Raw genomic sequence first — 20,445 nt, forward strand, 5'->3', positions numbered from 1 at the left:
ATATTTATTTATAAACTGTTATCGTCACACATATTTAAACCATACACTTTTTTTTGTCACAAAACATTTAATAGCTATTGTAGAATGCTACAATTGTTCTCTAGCAGTTAATGTTCTCTGTGATTATTAATGTAATAATGTCCTTAGTATTTTCTACAAAGTAACTTTCAGATGAACATCTGATTGGAGTAGATCACCTTTTATAAGCATATAATAAAAATTCAATATACTCAAGGAAAGAAGTAAAGAGCATGAATGCAAGATTGCTGGCTAAATTACATCTTAAAAAATATCTTGCTGGTAAATGCCAGTCAGACTGATAGCCGGTATTGGACTTTTTTTTTTTTTTTCACTTGCCTTCTTCAGTCTGTTTAAAGTGACTATTGATCATCTCATAAACATGAGATTGAAGCCCGAGTATTAACTATGGTTGGAATGATATTGCCTACACATTGCAGGAGCATTGCAGGTTTTACCAGAGTGTAGCACTGTAGCTCCTGTTTTTTTCTCATGGAGGACTCCCGAAGCCTATCCCATGTTTGGGTATAGTTTCAAGACAACATAAGTTTGGATTTTTGGATTTAGAGTTTTCCTTCTCCTAGGTGGTTAGCTAGCCAAGGCTAACTAGTCTCCTCTGCCTGGCATACTGACTTAGGTGCCAGTTGCTTGCCTTTGCCCCTTCTCCTGTCAGTAGTAACTCTTTGCATTGTCCAATATCTGAGCCACACATGTAGGGGAGAAGTTGAACTTATTGTCAGAGGCTATTTAAGTCATTGAATCAATCCATTATCAATAATAATAATCAAAGAATCAATAAAGTCAGAATAAAGGAAAGAAAGGAGTCACTCAAACATTCTTGAAGGATGCAGTTGTAAAATATTGAGAAATGTTTAAATGTTTTACATGTTTCAAATGTTCCTTTAGAGTTGAAGATAGTTTACTTCCTAGTCCAAACCTCCCGCAGGACGATGGGGATGGGAGCGGTCAGGGTTTGAACCCGGGACCATTGATAAATCCAAATGACAGTCCAGCGTGCAAACCGCTTTGTTTAAATAGTTCTGATTGGAACTTAGTTTTTAAACTATCAAAGAGCTTTTTTATATGGACTTAACTAGCATAAATGTCTGTTATGTTTGCATAAATATGAGTATAGTTCCATGAATGAATACATAATTTGATGAGTTAAAAAGTTTTGAGCTATATTTTCTTGTATAGAAATAAATAACATTTATTGAATGAAATAAGTATTGTGATATGGAAGAATTCTTTGACTTGTGATTTTATTTTGAAATACTTCTAGACTGGTTGGCCTCCATTCATCTAAGTGAATACTCATTGCTTTGGATTACCACAGAACTAATGAAGTAAGTGTTGACTAAAATTGTCTAGACTCTGGACTAGTGCCACTAATAATTACAGTGAATTTATTATCTATATTGCATAAGCACTTTTCCATAGTATCAAGTTTGTTACTTATATTTCCTTTTTGTATATATCTAGTTTGGTAATAAAAAATAGACAGCAAATGTTTACTAAGGCAATTTTTTAACTTTTTTTTTCAGCAATCAAGGAGCATTTCAGATTGAGTCAGATGAAGCTATAGGAATAAAGATCCTTAACTCTGCTTCACAACCAGAACCTGTTTCAAAATATTTAATATTATCTAATGGTTTGTGCCATTTTTGTTGTAGTTTTATGAAATATATATTCCTAAAATGTTCAAAAGAAAAAGTATTTAAATTATGTGCCCTTGATTATAATAGACTTGATTAATATGCCACAAAATCACTTTTTTTTAACACCCCCCCCCCCTTTTTAACAAATCATTACAAGGCTCCATTGATATTCTCAACATTTGAACAGGTCCAGACTCAAGTTACTTTGAATTGACTAAAGATTGCAATGGTAACCTTCTTTCTAATACTGAAATCTTCAGTCTCCGTTCAAGTGTAGTCACAGCAGAATTCAGGTACACTTTTTGTACTGTGTTTTTAGGAAAGTGCTATTTGTGAAGTCTTGGGACTGTGGGAATTGGAAAAATTTGTGTCAGTTTAGAACACAAGTAAATCAGCCCCAACTCTTTGTGTTTTTAAAAAAAAAAAAAATAAGAATAATTTAAATAATTAATTTACCAAAAAATGAAATCACCAAGTAAAGTGAAGCCTTTAAAATCAAACTTGCTTTTTTAAAATCTCTTTTAGCAGTCTATTGGATGTGCTCATTTGATCAAAACTTAAAATAGATATGCTTGACAAAAAAAAGGGAGGTAATGAATCAAAATTGCTTGGTTTTAAATTGCTTCCAAATATCCATTATTTTAATTAGCTACATCTATATCTATCTATACATCTATATATATATATATATATATATATATATATATATATATATTTTTTGCATAACAACTTTATTAGTAAAATGAAACAAACTGTTCAGTTTCCACTGGTTGTAGTCACACAATATTAATTTATTATTATTAAGTAATCAGCCACATACAGCAGAATGAAATAAAACAGATGAGCATTTGCAACTACCATTGCCCTAGCAATGGAGAGGTCACTTTTTCTCTGAAAGTAATTTTCTGAAAAAACATGGAGATTGGTAGTTACCCGTGATAGTTCCTAGTTGATTGATGTAAGCTGGAATGCTAGGGACCACATTCGACGGTAGGAGGGGCTTTTCAGCTTCACTGGATAGCTACTGCCTTCTCTTTAAGCCGAGCAGCCCTCAGACAATAAAGAGCTATCCCACCACAGGTTTCCGCACCACTGAGTGCTTGGTGCTACGACAAAATAAAAAAGCAAGCTGCTCACCTGCACTTGCCAATAAAATCAAAAGAAAGCCCTCAACATTAATGCGAATTTGCAAGGTGGAACATACGGACAAAGTATCCTGGCTTCAATACTGATCCTAAACTCGTCACTGATGGCTATATATCATCGACAGAGAACTCAGCAGACTAAACGTTGATGTGGCCTGTTTGCAAGAAACTTGACTGGCAGACACTGGATCTCTTACAGAAAGCAATTATACATTCTACTGGCAAGGAAAACCAGAACAAAGCCTCAGAATACATTGCGTCGGCTTTGCCTTAAGAAAGTCTCATCCCCTGCATTGCGATGTTACCCATAGGCAATGAAAGAGTAGCACACATGAAATCTGCATCCCTGCAAGGCAAAGTCAATATTATTTGTGCTTACTCACCAACCCTCACTGCACAGGAAAGGACAAAGACAGATTCTTCCAAGCTCTGGTGGACATAATTAAAAACATCCCAAAGTCTGAGTACCTCTATATCAATGGAGATTTTAATGCCAGAGTTGGTTCTGAAAAGGATGCATGGCCAAAATGTTTGGGACCTCCTGGTGTTGACAAAATCAATGGCAATGGCCAAAAGCTACTCGAGTTCTGTAGCTCTTATGAACTGTCTATAACAAATACATACTTCTTTGGCAAGGAATGCCACAGTCTCTTGGCGGCACCCATGCTCAAAAAGTTGGCACCAGCTTGACCTCTGCATCACTCAAAGGATCAGATGGGAGAAATTAAGAGATGTAATCTACAGCTCAGCAGTTACTGCCTTTGGTCCTAAAAAATACAAAAATGTAGAATGGTTTGAGGCTAATCTAACACAGATGGAATCTTGCATCGAGAAAAAGCGATCTGCACACCTCACTCACAAGGCAAAGCCTAGTCCAAAATCTTTACAAGCCTTCAAAACTGCTAATATAGAGGCAAAACAAATGGCTAGACAAAGTGCTAACAACTTATGGAGGGATATCTGTAACAGAATTCAAGAAAGTATCTACTTAGGAAATAGTAAAGCTCTGTTTGATGGCATAAAAGTGGATCAAACCAAGCAGCTAGAATGATGGAAAAACACTACCTCAATGTTTATGCTACACAGAATACAGAACACTACCTCTATGTTAATGCCACACAGAATACAGTAGGGAAGTAGGTCATGTCCCACAGGACATGCATGACACAAATATAGTAACAATATATAAAAAAAAAAGATCGGAGTGACTGCAACAATTATAGGGGTATCTCTCTCCTCAGCATAGTTGGCAAAATCTTTGCTAGAGTGGCGCTATCCAGGCTGCAAGTAATAGCGTTTAGAGTCCACCCAGAGTCTCAATGTGGATTGAGATTCATACACATGATATCCTCTCTACCACTATTGCAGGAGAAATTCAGAGAGAGAGACAAACCCCTTTAAATCCTTTTTGTTGATCTGACTAAAGCCTTTGACATGGTCAGCAGAAGTGGCCTTTTCAAACTCCTAAGTAAAATAGGTTGTCCTCCCAAACTAATGAAGTTCATTGAGTGCTTTCATGAGTAAACAAAATGTACCGTCTAATTCAGTGGAGCCCAATCAGTACAATTTGAGGTTAAAGGTGGTGTAAAGCTCGCACCTACTCTATTTGGCATATATATATTCTTCTCTTGCCTACTGCATTATGCTTACAACGACATCAACGAAGGTATATTTCTCCATACAAGATCCTCTGGAAAACTCTTTAATGTATCAAGGTTGTTAGGAAAATATTTATCAGGGGACTCCTGTATGCTGATGATGCAGCTATTGTGGCTGATTCTGATACTCAGCTTCAGTTCTTGGTTGACAAACTATCTGCTGCTTGCCAGAAGTTTCGCTTAAATTTTAGTCAATGCGAGACTAAGATACACAAATACTGCCCCTCACGTAACCAATAATGGCCAACCACTAGAAATTGTTGACCATTTTTGCTATCTTGGCTCCATCATATCCAACGATGTGCTACTGGATAAAGACACTAACAACAGGATAACCAAAGCAATGGGCACCATGACACAGTTGCAGAAAAGAGTATGCAAAATCTTGTTGACTTATGATACTAAAGCCTTAGTCTACCAGATCTGTGTGATGAGCACTTTGCTATATGGAAATGAATCATGGTCAACCTACTCATGGCAGGGAAAAAAAGCTGAATGTTTTCCACCTCCCATGCTTTAGGCGGATCTTTAAAATAGGTGGCGAGATAAAATAACCAATGAGGAAGTGCTATGAAGAGCAGTGTGGCAGAACATCTATGTTATCAACAGCAGATGCCTTGGATGGCTTAGCCATATACGTAGAATGCCAGTATGTCGAATTCCACAAGACATTCTGTATGGCGAGCTAACAGAAGAACGGACGAGCCCCCAATAACTGTCAGGGCTTAAGATGAATGAAATAATTACATATTACAAATGTATTAATATATGTAATTATTAAAAATAATTTATTTGAATTACCATATGTGTAATTATATGTATTTTATATCATGTTATTCTTGGTCCCAAAGTTCAGCCTGCAGTCACGCCATACACACCCAGTTGTGCATAAACTAATAAACAATGTGTATGATGATTTAAATAAAATTATGAATTTAATACAATGATATTTATACAATGATAGGATATATGAATAATGATAATGATATGAATACAAGTATATATACGATATAGTATAATATGGTTTAACTCCAATACTAAAATAGTATTTATAAAAAAAACAATATTGACCTCATCAATGCTCATACACCAGTGACATACAAGTAGATCTATCTTCTAACCAAGATAAATGTTCACCACGATGAAGAGTCAAAGTTCAAATCACAACATACAAGTCTGTATTTAGAAATCCGCAATCTGGAATCTGGAATCTCAGACTCGAACCTCAGTCCCAACACCTGAGATGAAAACCTCAGTCCTGTAACCTAAAACTGAGACTTGCAATTTCACCACTGAAATCTGAGACTGATAGCTTGACACTGAGACCCTATAAAAAGAAAAAGAACAGATTCTTCTAATCTTCTATCTATATACAAAATACCAATACAATCGAATCCAAATAAAATTAACTATACAACATGAAATAAAACTCACCCTAAACAGGGGTCAAATAATCCCAGAATATATAACAGGGTCAACGATAAGGCTATCCAGTAATGAAGACACACGTATAATTCAGTAGCTCCAAAGATATACAGCTTGGCTCTACAGCCCAAGATGGAGAGAAAGAACCAAACGATCTACGACGAAAGTCTACTACGTCATAAACAAAATATGACAAGCAACAAGGAGAGAGCAGCTAGTACAGAAGATAAGTAAAATAACGCGAATGACGTCATTGGCTGTTGATGAAAGCAGCGCTATTAGATAGTGAAATAATTCCACTGTACAACTACATAGATAACTGCGACAGTTGCCCACTTCTACTGTATACGGATGTATGAAAATGGGAGATGAAGCTCTTCAAAATCGAAACTAGCTGCTGGGAAAAAGTGGCACTGGATAGAACCACATGAAGAGCAAGCTTAAAGGAATGATCCCGGATTGCAGGTGCCATACACAACAGCAGCAGAAAGAAGGGTGAAAATGCAACGGAGCCTGGTGATTACTAATGCCCAACCTGCGACCGCAGCTGTGTATCAAGGATTGGCCTCTTTAATCACACAAGAAGTAGCAAAGGGAAAAGGTCGAGACGTAAATTTTAGCATTTTCTAGATTGATATTTTTAGTTTTTGGAAATTCCCACTCTGCTGTATCTGTTTCACATTACAAAAGAGAGTTTGAAAATTTATCAATAATTGACTAACCTGCACTTTCAGGGTCATTAAGTAATATTTTGAAGGAAAATAAAAGCTCAATTATATTTGCTATTTTTTAAACAAATATAAAATGAACAAAATAACTTATACTCTTTTATACTTGGTAAGTGAACTATACAATTAATCTATCTTACAATTATAAGGCATTGGGGTAAAAAAGATAATTATCTCAGACCATATGCTATCGACAAGTTATGTAAAGCTCATTTGAATCTATGGTTTAGGGTCTCATGTCTCCACCATGTTGAACAATCTACTTTACTTCCCCAATATGTCAGGTACCTTTTGGAGTTGAGTGGACTCAGGCATGTCCTAAAAAATCCTAATCTCTTGTCCATCATGTTTCAAAGAGTCATTAGTTAATATATACTTAAGATTCAGATTTATAGTCAATATTGAAATGATCTATGCCTCTCACTGTTTACTCTTCCCATCATTCTCTTTTTCAATTTCTTACTTTTGGCAGTCTGCCCTCAAAGCTTCATTTCTTTTTACTTTTTTCCACTTTTCCCATGTAGATCTGATGAAACTATGTTTGACTTCATTTACAAACATTTGCATAGGATCAAACATAGGAAAAGTAGTCTGTAAAGCTTGATCAAATATATAATGTTATTAGCTGGAATATTTGTTTATATGCAATTAAATTATTTGATACTTTTTATTAGCGGCCCCTGAAAGGGGGAAAGACGCTATTAGTTTTGTATAGTCTGTTCGTCTGTCCATCCGTCCGTCCCATTTAGATCTGGTAAACTAGAAAAGATAGTGAAAATCCGACATCATAATATTTTAGACCATTCAAAGTTCTGATGCAACGGCTACTTTTTTCATTTCTGAAAGCGAAAATCTAATTTTTAAAATCAATTATGCAAGCAGTTTTTTTCATAAAAATACATCATTTTTACAACTATTCACTATTTATAGTAACAAACATAGGAGGCTTTTTAGTAAGAGAGCTAATTATTTACCATTTATTTAACACATTTATGCAAACGGTTTTAGATTTTTTTTCAAAAAAATATTTTTTACATTTCTATTGCTAAGTTAAGTAAGTTCTGTCATACTAAGTACTATGCCTCTCACTGCTTACTCTTCCCATCATTCTCTCATCTCAAACAAGGGAAATAAATTATACTGCTGAATTTGTTTCCTTTTTTTTTAAAGAGAAAAAATCTATTTAGTATGCATCTAAGTTGAACATAATTTAAAACAAACAATTAATAAGTAGCTTTTCATATTACTGCAGAGCTATTCCTTAGCCATGGAACATTAAACTAAAGGAATTTAAAAAAAAATAATTTTTTAACTGAAATATTTTTTTACTTGAGGCTTTGAATAAGAAATTGACCCTTTCCAAAACAATTAGATCAATTAGATACTCATTATAAGACATCAGTTAGGCCAGGTTCACATCTAACATCACATTTACTTTCACCTATCCCTTGGTCCGCTGCATTTGATAGAATTTCATTCTGATATTCTTTCTGAAAATATTGAAACTTGCCTTCTTACCTGCCTAGGTGGACCACTTCTGATAGAATTTCATTCTGATAGAATTTCATTCTGATATTCTTTCTGAAAATATTGAAACCTGCCTTTTTACCTGCCTGGGTGGACCACTTCATGGGCCGATTTTGAGTTTGTGTTTTTACACAAACTGTCTTTGTAACCTTGTTAAATATGTTTTATTGTTCACTTTCAACAGGGCCTCCCAATTATCAGAATTTCAAATCTTAATGTACCCTCAAGGTAAGCAATAATTATTTTATCAGATAGAAGACATCATTATATAACTATAATAACTCAAAGAAACAAAAAAGCATTATCAAGTTTTTTTCAAAGCTTATATCAGCTCAAAGTTTGTACAGATTTTTTCTCCAACATCCAGTCTCGGATCAAGCTGAAATTTTTAGTTAATATATACTTAAGATTCAGATTTATAATCAATATTGAAATGATCTATGCCTCTCACTGTTTACTCTTCCCATCATTCTCTCATCTCAAACAAGGGAAATAAATTATACTGCTGAATTTGTCCCCTTTTATAGGTCGCCACTTTAAAGTAAGTTTGAAACTCACAATACATAGCTATATAATCTTATACTTTCATAACTACCTCGCTAGCAGAGTGGTTAGAATGTTGCCTTGAGAAGGATTGAGTTTGAATTCAGGTAGTTTCCCCTCCCCCCTTTTTTTTAAAAAAAAAAATGCTTACTGTAATGCTTACCCAGATATCACTTTCTTTCTAAACCCCCCCCCCCCCCCCGATCCAGATAAGTGATAGGATCATAGTGATTTGATAAAGCTAAGAGCTTGAAATAGCGATAAACAAAAACAATTGGTAAAAATATTTCTAATTGCAGAGATTTATTGTTGGTCTAGATCTATTACAAATTTAATTACATGACTGATCCAAACTATTTGATACAATTACACTTTGTATAAGATTTGTTTTTTAAAAAAGGTTTTTTTAAAATGTTTTTCTTGTTTAGTTATTGTATTTCTCATACCAAGTAGACATACTTTTCTTATCTCCTGACTGGGTGAAAATAAAATCATTCATGTGTGAAATAGTATATTGAGAAGAAACAAATAAGAACTCAAATCTTTGCAGATGTAAAAAAAAAACAACAAAAGGCCATTCTCTGGCTAAAGATTATATCATTTACTTAAACGGTAAATAAATGATCCGAATGTTTTAGATTTTGGAAAATGACAGCTTTGTCCTTTTTTCAACTAATGACAGGTTTGTTAGTCACTATCACTGTTAATTATATTAACTGGTACTAAACATTGTTTTTTATTTGTATAGGTTTTGTAAATGTGAACACACCAACTACACCTTTGTTTGGGAATTTTTCCTTCAACCTCTCTCGTCAAAATACTGGGTAAGTGGCTTGGTTTCTTTGTATACTATGTGAAGGTATTTATCATGTTCTTTAATGCAAAGAAGGGCTTTCTATTCCCTTTCCCCAGAAACAATGCTCTTAAACCACATGTCTCTGGAAAATTCTTAATCTTGCTTCTATGTAACTTCAGCATGTGCATGTCTCTCCTGTTTGAATGCCATTGCGTTTTCACTGCATCATGTCTATGTTGTATGCATAAACACAAAGAAAAACATGATATATATATATATGTATGTATATATATATATATATATATAGTTGCCTACGCTTCTTGGGTATTTTGTACGGACACGAAAATGCGCGAGTACGGTTTATCATCTGAAAATACACATTTCCCCCCTCTAAAGCAGAAATAAAATAAATAAGTAAAAAAAAAAAACAAGTATCTCTTGCTAATCATATATAATCTATATAGATCAGTGCTTCATAGGGAATGGACTATTCTTATTAATCTACCACGAGATAGCAACTTTTTTTTTCCGCGGGCGCTGATGCGAAGATTAAAATGTTTACAAGATCTTATTGATCTAAATAAAGCGGAGGTCAGTTTATATGAAGTCTTCAAACTGATTGGGAATTAATTGATTGATTAGTTTTAATTCATCGAGACTGGATCTAGTCTAACACTAGAGATTTTACAATATCAGGCACCTATAATAGAATTTAAGGAAATCTAATTTCAATTCATGAGGCACTGTTGCTGAGTGGTAAAGCGCTTGGCTTCCATACCGGGGTCCGGTGTTCGAATCCCGGTGAAGCCTGGGAATTTTAATCTTGGGATCTTTGGGCGCCTCTGAGTCCACCCAGCTCTAATGGGTATCTGACATTAGTTAGGGAAAAGTAAAGGCGGTTAGTCGTTGTGCTGGCCAAATGACACACTAATTAACCTTAGGCCTCAGAAACAGATGACCTTTACATCCTCTTCCCTATAGACCACATGGTCTGAAAGGGAACTTTACTTTTACTTTAATTCTAATTCTAGTCTAGATTCTATATCTAGATGTAACCAAGTGTGTACTAGACTTAAATACAGAACTAATCTAGATAAAGTACATCTAATTATATATAGAAAGATTTAGACTAGATCTAGGTCTAGTAGTAGCTCAAGGCTCTAGATATCTGTAACTAGATCTAGATAGATCTAAAAGCAAATTCTGCCATCTTATAAAGATCCTTTATGGAATCTAAAATAAATAAAAGGGGGCGAAATAGGCTGTTCTAACTTTGTATATGTCTAAATCTAGTTTTTTGCATTCACAGTAGAGACTACAATTCCATGGAATGTTAAAATACCTCTAAATAGCCCTATTATGCGCTTGAAAAGCCAATCTAGATCTAGATTCAATTTTTGTAAACCACCAAATTCAGGAGAGAGTTCTTTTGAGATGAAAGTGAGAAGGGCAGAGGTTTTAATAGTAGAACTATTGGTTGAGCTCAATCTTTCTTTTAGCATGATAAAGGGAATCAAACTGATGTTCCCTGACTTGCAGAATGTATCTTCTGTGGCAGATCAAAAGCTACTGTTATAGTCACTAGCAACTATCTAGGTTCCATTACTTATGAAGGCCTAAATTCAAAGAATCAAATGAAGGGACATGCAAGGCTGAGTGTGTTTGCAAAAGAAAAGATTTAATTATACTGACAAAAATTATTAAATTCTTGATTCCTTGCACCCTCCAACACATCTGTTTGTTTTATAAGACAACTTCAAACATTAGAAACCAAAATTAAATATCAGTAACTTTCAACTTTACTTACTTAGACTTTGGTCCTCCCGCGCCGTTCGGCGCATTGGGCGGCAAGCTGTCTTTATAAAGATCTGTCACTGGCAATCGCGGCGTTCCAGTACCACCTCATCGTGGTCGCCGCGTGAACACTCCGCTCTCCTGGAGTGGCCAAGGGTACTGGTTGCTTGCCGCTGATGAATGAGCAGCCGGCAAGTGTAAAAGAAACTCAAAGGGGTTATGTCCAGCCCCCCCCCCCCCTGTGGGGCCCCGGGACAACGGTTAGTAAGAGACCACGGGTTCTCCGAAAAGCGGATAGTGCTGGACACCAACTCGAGGGTTGGTCGGGTTCTCCTGGGACTCGGCTGATTCGCGGGTCTCTCTTTGGGCAAAGACTGGACTGACTGGCGCGGCCTTAGCGGGCTGCGTCGGGCGGACCGGTTGGCGTCCACGAGCTAGGCTCTATCTAGCCCGTTCCTTGGCGCGCTAGTGGAGGAATCCGCCGCGACCAATGGCGACTCTGACACTGGGAATATCGAGAAACGCGCGCCACCCCACTCCTGCCTTGCAGGAAACTTATATGCCAATCTGTGGCGGTGATTGCTTGGGCAGGTTTCTGCCTTGCCCTTAGTGGCGACATAAGTATAGGCCATGCACGCTGCTGCATTAGAGCAGTAACTAAGGCCGCCAACGGCCTTAACCATACAACCATGATTGACACAGACACAGTAAAAAGCGGGCACGAGCAGACCCGAACAGGCTCCGTGCGCCGGGTAGTGGGCGTCAGGCCTGGACACGAAAAGTCAGCTACTAGTCGCCCCGCGACCTCGATGAGGGGGAATTTGTCAGGTCGTGAAAAGTTAGCTAAAATTCCTCCACCTAAGTCCTCTTCTCAACGAACACTGCATTCGTACCTCCTTCGGAGGTCCGATTCGAATAAGGTTGATGGAAGTCTGCCACAACCTCCTGCGGAACTAGATACACCGCAGGCAAATATGACTGGAAGCGAAATAGTGACGGGAGCCTCCGGCCCCCAAACAACCCAAACTGACACTAGTGGGATCCAACCCACTCCAGGGACTAAGCCCATAAACACAAGGTCCCTCCTGATCTTACAAATTAACATCTGCGGGGTCATCCCAAAGGTGTTAGAGCTCTCAAAACTCCTCCACGAGAGGGCAATAGACGTGGCTTTACTACAAGAGACACTAACTGGCAAACGCAATGCCAGTATTACCGGTTATACTGCATTTAAGTGCAAATGCACAGACTGCCGGGGGCTTATCACTTATGTACGCAACAATCTGGTTGCTACACAAGTCCCTGGTCCACGAGTGCATGGGCGTACCGACGCCATCACCCTCGAGATACATAAATTAGGGCGCAAACTCACGGTAACTAATCTGTATAACCCCCCCAAGCATGAAATTAGTCTCGAATATGACTGTACTAATATCAATACTCACAACGTCATCGCAGGAGACTTTAATGCTAAGTCTCAGCAGTGGGGCTATGATTCAACTGACTCATCGGGACATAAAATTCATGAACTTCTAAATAACTCTAATTTGTTCTGTCTGCAAAATAAACATACTCCCCCAACTCTATACCATACCGGAAATGGCAGCCAATCTAGACCAGACCTTACTTTAATCACAGCTAATCTAGAATCACATACTCAGTTTCAAGTCCTAGATGACATTGGAAGTGACCATAGACCCATACTAGTCACAATTGCCCTCTCAGAGGCCAGTGGTGTAACCCCAAAAGCCCCGCGTAGATGGAGTTACACCAAGGCGAACTGGCCAGCCTACGAGGCAGCAGTCAACACTGCCCTTATGAATATTGCAGTGGAGGATAGGGACGTTGACATCATATACGGCGAAATAACAGCAGCTATGTTGGGTGCGGCCAAGAGGTTTGTCCCGCGGACTTATCCTGGCGTAAGGCAGAAATGCGTGTGGTCTCAGGAATTGAATAAGCTGGTCCTGAGACGTAAGCGAGCCCGGAGACTTGCTGAACGGAAGGGTACCCCTGAAATCCGGCGGGAGTACAATCGGCTCTGTAGAGCCACGAGTGAACTGGCCCGACGCGTCCGGTCGGACCATTGGAACGCTGCCTGCGCCGGGATGGATCTTCGGGATACCTCGAAAGCCTGGCGTCTTCTGCGAAACCTAGAGGCCAAAGACACAGCGCGAACGGCTGCCCCTCTATTGTCACCCGGAGGGCCGGTCTCGACGGTAACCAAAATGGCCGGCTTGTTGAATCGACATTTTGCTAAAATCAGCAAGCCCGAAAAGAAGTCTGCCACGTCCAAAGCCCTCAACAAAGAACGTAAGAGGCTCGAGAGGGAGCCAGATGAGCCGGAAAGCCAAGCAACGTGCAACGCGCCCTTCTGTCGTGCTGAGCTGGACAGAGCGATAGCTAAGTGCAAAAATCGAAAAGCTCCGGGGCCAGACAAGGTTACCCCCGAGATGGTAAAACACCTTGGGGGCATTGCGAGAGATAAACTCCTGGAGTTTATGAATCGAACCTGGGCAGAGTCCAGACTGCCCGGGGCCTGGAAGAGTGCTGTCATTGTGCCAGTCCTTAAGAAGGGAAAAGACGCGACTAACGTGGAGTCCTACAGACCCATTTCACTAACCTCAACCCTTGGGAAAGTTGCTGAGCGAATGGTTAACGAGCGGCTAGTTTGGTGCTTTGAGAGTGCCGGTATCCTGGCGCCAGAACAGGCCGGCTTTAGGGCAGGCTTGAGCCCGATCGACCAGGTCACGACATTCGCACAGGAGGTGGCCGACGGGTTCCAGAGGTCCGAGAGCACATACGCGGTGTTCATAGACCTAAAACAGGCCTACGATCGTGTGTGGAAGCAAGGCCTCTATCTTAAGCTAAGAGCTATGGGTGTGCGGGGCAAGATATACAATTGGATACAATCCTTTCTGTCAGGGAGGAGCACACGTACAAAATACCAGCACTCCCTTAGCAAGCCAAAACAACAACTTAATGGCCTGCCTCAGGGCTCTGCCCTGTCCTGTACACTTTTCATAGCCTTTCTTAATGATTTGCCCAGCTCACTACGGTCTAAAAAACTGCTATATGCTGACGATATTGTCCTCTGGTCAACCGGGAAGAAAGCCGACCAAATTCAGGCGGCACTTCAAGCAGACCTCCATACCATCTCCTCGTATTGCGACAAATGGCAGATTCAGATAAACGTTGCCAAAACGACCTGGTCCCTGTTCAGCCTAGGAATCGACATCCTTAAGGCTCCATTCGAACTTCAACTCGGTGGGCTGCGACTCCAGCGTGAAAATACGCCAAAATATCTAGGGGTGACCCTGGATAGAAAACTGTCAATGCTCCAGCACGTCCAGGAAGTTGAACGAAAAGCCTCGGAGAAGTTAGCGTTATTAAGAAAGCTGGCCAGCACAAAGTGGGGTGCCAAAGCTGACATGCTACGCACATTGTATCTAGGGGCAGTCAGATCACAAATCGAATACAGCTATACAGTTCAAGTATACGCTAGTAAAACTGCTCTCGAATCACTCGACCGGGTACAAGCACAGGCTCTACGGTTCATTTGTGGCACCTTTAGGACAAGCCCAACAAACGCTGCTGAAATCTTTACAAACGTGGCACCCTTATATCTTAGGAGGGAGAGGGCAGTACTTACGGCCTACGAGCGCTATAAAAGGGGCGACTCTAGGCTACCCACCTCAATTTTAGTGCGACAGTGGAGAGAGAGGAACCGCATTAAAATGCGATCGTTCCTACATATAGCGGCCAATTTGTCAAATACAGCTGGACTCTCCACTGATAGAATTCCTATTAGAAGAATCAGTACGTGCCCTCCGTGGAGGAGATTGCCGGCCCCACAAATAAACCTGTCCCTGTTAGGGCAAGAGGGAGCCACCAAGAGGCGCTTAACACCTGCCATTCTCCAAAATTTGGCATCCATAACCATAAAATCCTACCCATCAGATGCCATATTTTGTTATACCGATGGGTCGGTAATGAGGGACCCCGATAGATCGGGGTATGGGGCCCTTATTGTCTACCCCGACCGGACTGAACCAGATAGGCTCTCTGGTCCATGCGGCTACGCTGCATGCTCCATGGATGCCGAACTTACAGGGATAACTAGGGCGTTCGAGGCCATTAGGGCCCGAATGCTCCAACGCGAGACTAGCGCCACCACGGTGGTGTTGGTCACTGACTCTCGCTCCAGTCTCCTAGTTATGGGTGGCGGCGGGGGAGGGTCGCCCGTAATAGAAGAGGCAATCGGCGCCGCAGATAACATCCGCCGAGCTATTGGAGCTGTCGTTTATATGCAGTGGGCGCCTTCACATTGCGGCGTGAGGGGCAATGAAACGGCAGACGCCCTCGCAAGGGAGGGTGTAATGGCAGCCACACACCTCGAAGCACCAAGCACGTACTTACAAGCAACGGCACAAATCCGAGCACTCATTCATGAGAAGTGGTTAAAGTCCTGGGAGGAATCCGACAGAGCACGTGGTGTCTGGCAGCGCATGCGTCACCCAGATCGCGACGATCCATGGTGGCGACTGAGGAGGTCAGAGCAGTCAATAGTTGCGCAGTGCAGGACGGAACATTGTCCTATTGGGGCATACTTTGCCCGGTTCCGCACTAACTTTGACTCCCGATGCCGTCACTGTGGAGAGAGCGTCGAAACAGTGTCGCATGTCTTGTACGAGTGTCCCCAGCTTCGCGAGCTAAGGGGGGACTTGCCTGTGCAGTCACTCGACTTGTATGGTAGCTATGAGGCACTACGCCGGACGGCTAAGTTTCTTGCCAGAGCACTACGGGAGGACTAGTCCTTCCTGCTCTGATTTTTCAATAGGAGTTCATCTCAGGTCACTGGCAATGTCTGAAGCCTCCTCCCACCTGGTGCCCACTGTTCTGAGGTCCTCCATGAAGGTGTGTCGCCAAGTAATACGAGGACGTCCCTGTTTGCGCTTTCCTCATTTTTTCCTCCATGTTATCGCAACTCTTGGTGTGCGTAATTCATTTTGACGTAGAACATGTCCTGCAAACCTCATGCGACGCTGAGTCACAACCTCACTAAGTGTTCGACTCCCAGTTCGGCATAGGATTTCCTTGTTTGAGACCCGATCTGTGTAACTGACTCCCAAAATCCGTCTCAGCCATCTCTGTTGAGCCACATTTAGACTTTTCTCAATTTTGACAGATGACTTCCACGTCTCACATGCATATGTAGCAGTTGGAATGACGATTGTGTTGTGAAGGTGTATTTTTGTCTCGAGTCCAATGGCTTGGCTAGTCCAAATAGGCTGCAGTCTTTGCAAAATGGTCCCTGCCTTTCCTATTCGGCACGCTACATCATGGTAAGCATCTCCATCATTTGTTATGATGCTGCCAAGTAACATGAACTTGTCCAGCTCTTCAAGCTTTGACTCGCCAAGTCTGACGGGAACACCCTTTGCCTTATATCCCACTCGCATAATTTTAGTCTTATCCAAGTTTATGCGGAGGCCAATTTTGGGTGCCTCTAGGTCTAGGCTCTCCGTCATTTCTTGAATGCATTTATTTGTAGCCCCGAGTGGTGCAACATCATCAGCAAAGTCCAAGTCCGTCAATCGGAGTTGTTCATGCCATGGAATACCAAAGGCAGTCTGGTTCATTGCTCTCCTCATTATGTAGTCGATGGCTAGGAGGAAAAGGAAGGGAGATAAGATGCACCCCTGTCTCACACCTGTCTCGATTGTAAAAAACTCTGTTGTTCCCTCTTCTGTTTTAATGCAGCAACTAGACTGACTGTAAAGGTTCTTAGGATCTGGACGAATTTCTCTGGGATACAGTATTCTCTAACTATTTTCCATAGTGATTCTCGGTGGACACTATCAAACGCTTTTTTGATCGTTAGCCGTTGTTGGTACTCAAGACTTTGTTCTATGATATTTCGTAGAACGAAAATCTGCTCTGTACATGATCTGCCTCTTCGGAAACCTGCTTGTTCTTCTCTGAGCCTTTCATCTACAGACTGTTGAAGCCGTCTCAACAAAACAGTGCTGAAAACTTTGCCCGGGACAGAGAGGAGAGTAATGCCCCTCCAGTTGTTGCAGTCTGCCAAGTTGCCCTTTTTGGAAGCTTTACAATCACTCCCTTTTGCCAGTCCTCTGGGACTTTTGAAGTTCGCCAACAGAGATTTAAGAGATCAGTCATTCTGTTAACAATGCACTGTCCCCCATATTTTAGCATTTCTGCTGATATCATGTCTAGCCCTGATGCTTTGTTATTCTTTAACACTGCAATGGCCATAGTAACCTCCTCAGCAGTTATTGGGTCTGTCTTGTCTGGAGAGGGGTCCTTGAATATGTAAGTTAGGTCTGGCGACAGTTGGTTAAGGGTCTCTTTAAAGTGCTCTACCCATCTTGCATCCTGTTCTTCTTTCGTTAACAAAGTTTTGCCTTGCTTGTCTTTTATCGCTGCCCCATGTCCACTCTTTGCTCCAGTGAGATCTCGGACAATACGATGGAGGGTTTTTGTGTCATTTCTGCTTGCAGCTGCTTGTGCCTCTTGTCCCTTCTGCTCAATCCAGTCCCGTTTATCTCGCCGACAGCTTCTCTTTACTTTCAGATCTGCTTCCCTATAGGCTTTTCCCGCTAGGCTGCGATCCTGTTTTCTTCTGATCTCGTCTACGTTTGGCCTCTTTCCTCTCATCTATCAATTTTCATGTTCTGTCTTGTATACACCGTTCCTTGTATGAACCGCGCACCCAACAGTGGCATCTTTGAAGTTGGCCCACTCTTCTTCAAGGGTCAATATATCTGCAAGAGCCTCAAAGCGGTTCGTTAGTTTCAATTGGAACTGTGCTGCAGTATTGCCGTCTTTAAGCTTCTCTACATTAAATGGGCGGGGTCGTGTGGCTCGTTTTGGTTGGCGTTTCAATCGGAGCTTACATTTGGCACTGACAAGTTAGTGGTCTGAGCCGATATCCGCTCCTCTGCGGGTCCGCACGTCTAACAGAGATGACCTCCTTCGTTTGGAGATGCAAATGTAATCTATCTCGTTGAAGGTTTCTCCATTTGGTGATCGCCATGTTTTTTTGTGTATTTGTTTGTGCTTAAAATATATGTTTCCAATTGAAAGGCTGTGGGATGCGCAGAGAGAAATCAAGCGCTCGCCATTATCACTGATGTTTTCTGCAGAGCCATATTGTCCCATTACATATTCAAAGCCAGTTCGGTTGGGATTGATTTTGGCGTTAAAATCTCCCATCAGTAGAATTAGGTCGTGAGTAGGTGTTTCATCAAGAGTGGTTTGTAGTTGATTATAGAAATTATCTTTGATGGTATCTTCTGCATCCTCTGTAGGGGCATATGCTTGGATGGTAGTGACTTTGATTTGCTTTGTTTGGAGGCGAGCTGTAATGATGCGGTCACTGACCGGCTTCCAAGCAATTAGCGCTGAAGCTGCTATTTTAGACATGATGATTCCTACACCACCAATGTGCTCCTTATCATGTCCTGAATATATTATTGTCTTGCCATCATTGATTATTTGTCCACTTGATGTCCACCGCATCTCGCAGATCTCAAGGATGTCCAGCCGATAAGAGTCAAACTCTCTTAAAAGTTGGGCCAGTTTACCGCATTGATTCAGGGTTCTTACATTCCACGTGCCTATAAGAGTCGGTTTCCTTTCTTTGAAAGGCTTGCCATGTATCGGGTATTGGACTTCCAGTTGGCTTTGATCCAACACCGTCATCAGGGTTTGGCCGCCCTCGCCGCATGTATAGTTTTCATTATGTGTCGAGTTTGCTGTTTCTGTAGCAATAGTGGTTTTACAGGGTGGGGTCGCTAGCCCCACGCCAAACCCTCCTCCTTTTTCACCCGGGCTTGGGACCGGCAGATGGCGGAGTTAACTTTTAACTTTATCTGCCGGAAAAAAGTCTTTTAAAATGTTTGTTATTAGTGATTGTAGAGGATGCCAAAGCTTTCATTGCTAACTCTGCTAAGAATGGTCTGAAAGAAAAAAAAATCTGAATTCTTCACAATTTGATAAAATATTTCCAGTGTTTGGATACCTTGTTTAGCCTTGTAAAGAAATGGCCTGTAAATAAAACTACTTTTATAGAATTAAATGCCACTGATCCAGCTAAGCAAACCATTACATCTGGTTTAAGTCTAATTTCACTTGTAACAAAAATTCTCATTATTTTGATTGAATTTTACTGTTGCTGCTATTTTGGAAAGTGGAATACACTAGATTCTTAGATCATAAAATCATTGCCAAGTGACAAAAACGGCATCACTCTAACATATTCTAGAAAACTCTGACAAAGACTAAAAGTGTAACTATTTTGACAAATGTACAGAATGTCTTGTATAACTTTATGCTGTGTTAACTTTAGAATTGCTTCGTTTCGTGTATCTTACATGCTTGAATGATTTTTAGTCTTTCCTGAGTATATTTCTTTATAATTAGGAAAATACACATTTGCCCCTCAAAATACACATTTCCAGGTCTGGGAATACACATTTCCCAATAGGCATGTAGGCATCTCTGTATGTATATATATATACATTTGACAAGCTTCTAAATATTTACTTTATACACTGAGCTTTTATATATATATTTCACTAGAATCTTAATTTTGCATGTTTATGCATTGTCGTGTTTTCTTTATTAAACATTTTCCTTTGCATGCGGCTAGAAACTTGCACTGTCACTGGGAGATACCAAAGAGCAATGCATACATATCTGTCAAATTCCAAACCAAAAACCAATTTCAGAAATACTTCAACAATCAAATGCTCATTTCAGAAGGTAACAATGCAAAGTATTATGTTTTGTTTGTTTCTGGTATAGTGTTTAGTAACTTAACAATAAACTTTTCCAACACTGATGCCTTTTAAGAAAAGTCAAACTTTAAAAAAGTGTCTGCTTTTTAAAAATCTATAATATAACTATTCATAATCACCTAAATGTCCAGAGCTCAAATATATTTATTATAACTAGTTGCAGAATTCCAGAACAATTATTTCAGAAGGTATAATGCCACACCTGACTTTTAAAGTCAATTATATATTTGGCAACTCTGAGCTTTCATTATCATGCCCATGATAATTGCTTATTTTCAATATTTTATTCCACATCTTTCTTTTTGTTTCCAACAGTTCTTTCTTGAAT

At 40.2% G+C, this 20,445-nt stretch overlaps 1 protein-coding gene across 3 annotated transcripts in view; it reads left to right on the forward strand.

Moving 5' to 3' along the window:
- The window catches only part of LOC106056309 (uncharacterized), a 62,508-nt gene that overhangs the window by 18,377 nt on the left and 23,686 nt on the right, over positions 1-20,445 (forward strand). For all 3 annotated transcript variants that reach the window (XM_056015380.1, XM_056015382.1, XM_056015381.1), the window contains exons 12-17: positions 1,301-1,364; positions 1,563-1,669; positions 1,864-1,969; positions 8,344-8,387; positions 9,451-9,526; positions 19,970-20,082. In XM_056015380.1, the coding sequence (XP_055871355.1) occupies positions 1,301-1,364; positions 1,563-1,669; positions 1,864-1,969; positions 8,344-8,387; positions 9,451-9,526; positions 19,970-20,082 (510 nt within the window). The remainder of the gene's footprint in view (positions 1-1,300; positions 1,365-1,562; positions 1,670-1,863; positions 1,970-8,343; positions 8,388-9,450; positions 9,527-19,969; positions 20,083-20,445) is intronic.

Source organism: Biomphalaria glabrata, chromosome 17, assembly GCF_947242115.1.
Source record: "Biomphalaria glabrata chromosome 17, xgBioGlab47.1, whole genome shotgun sequence".
NCBI classification, from domain to species: domain Eukaryota; kingdom Metazoa; phylum Mollusca; class Gastropoda; family Planorbidae; genus Biomphalaria; species Biomphalaria glabrata.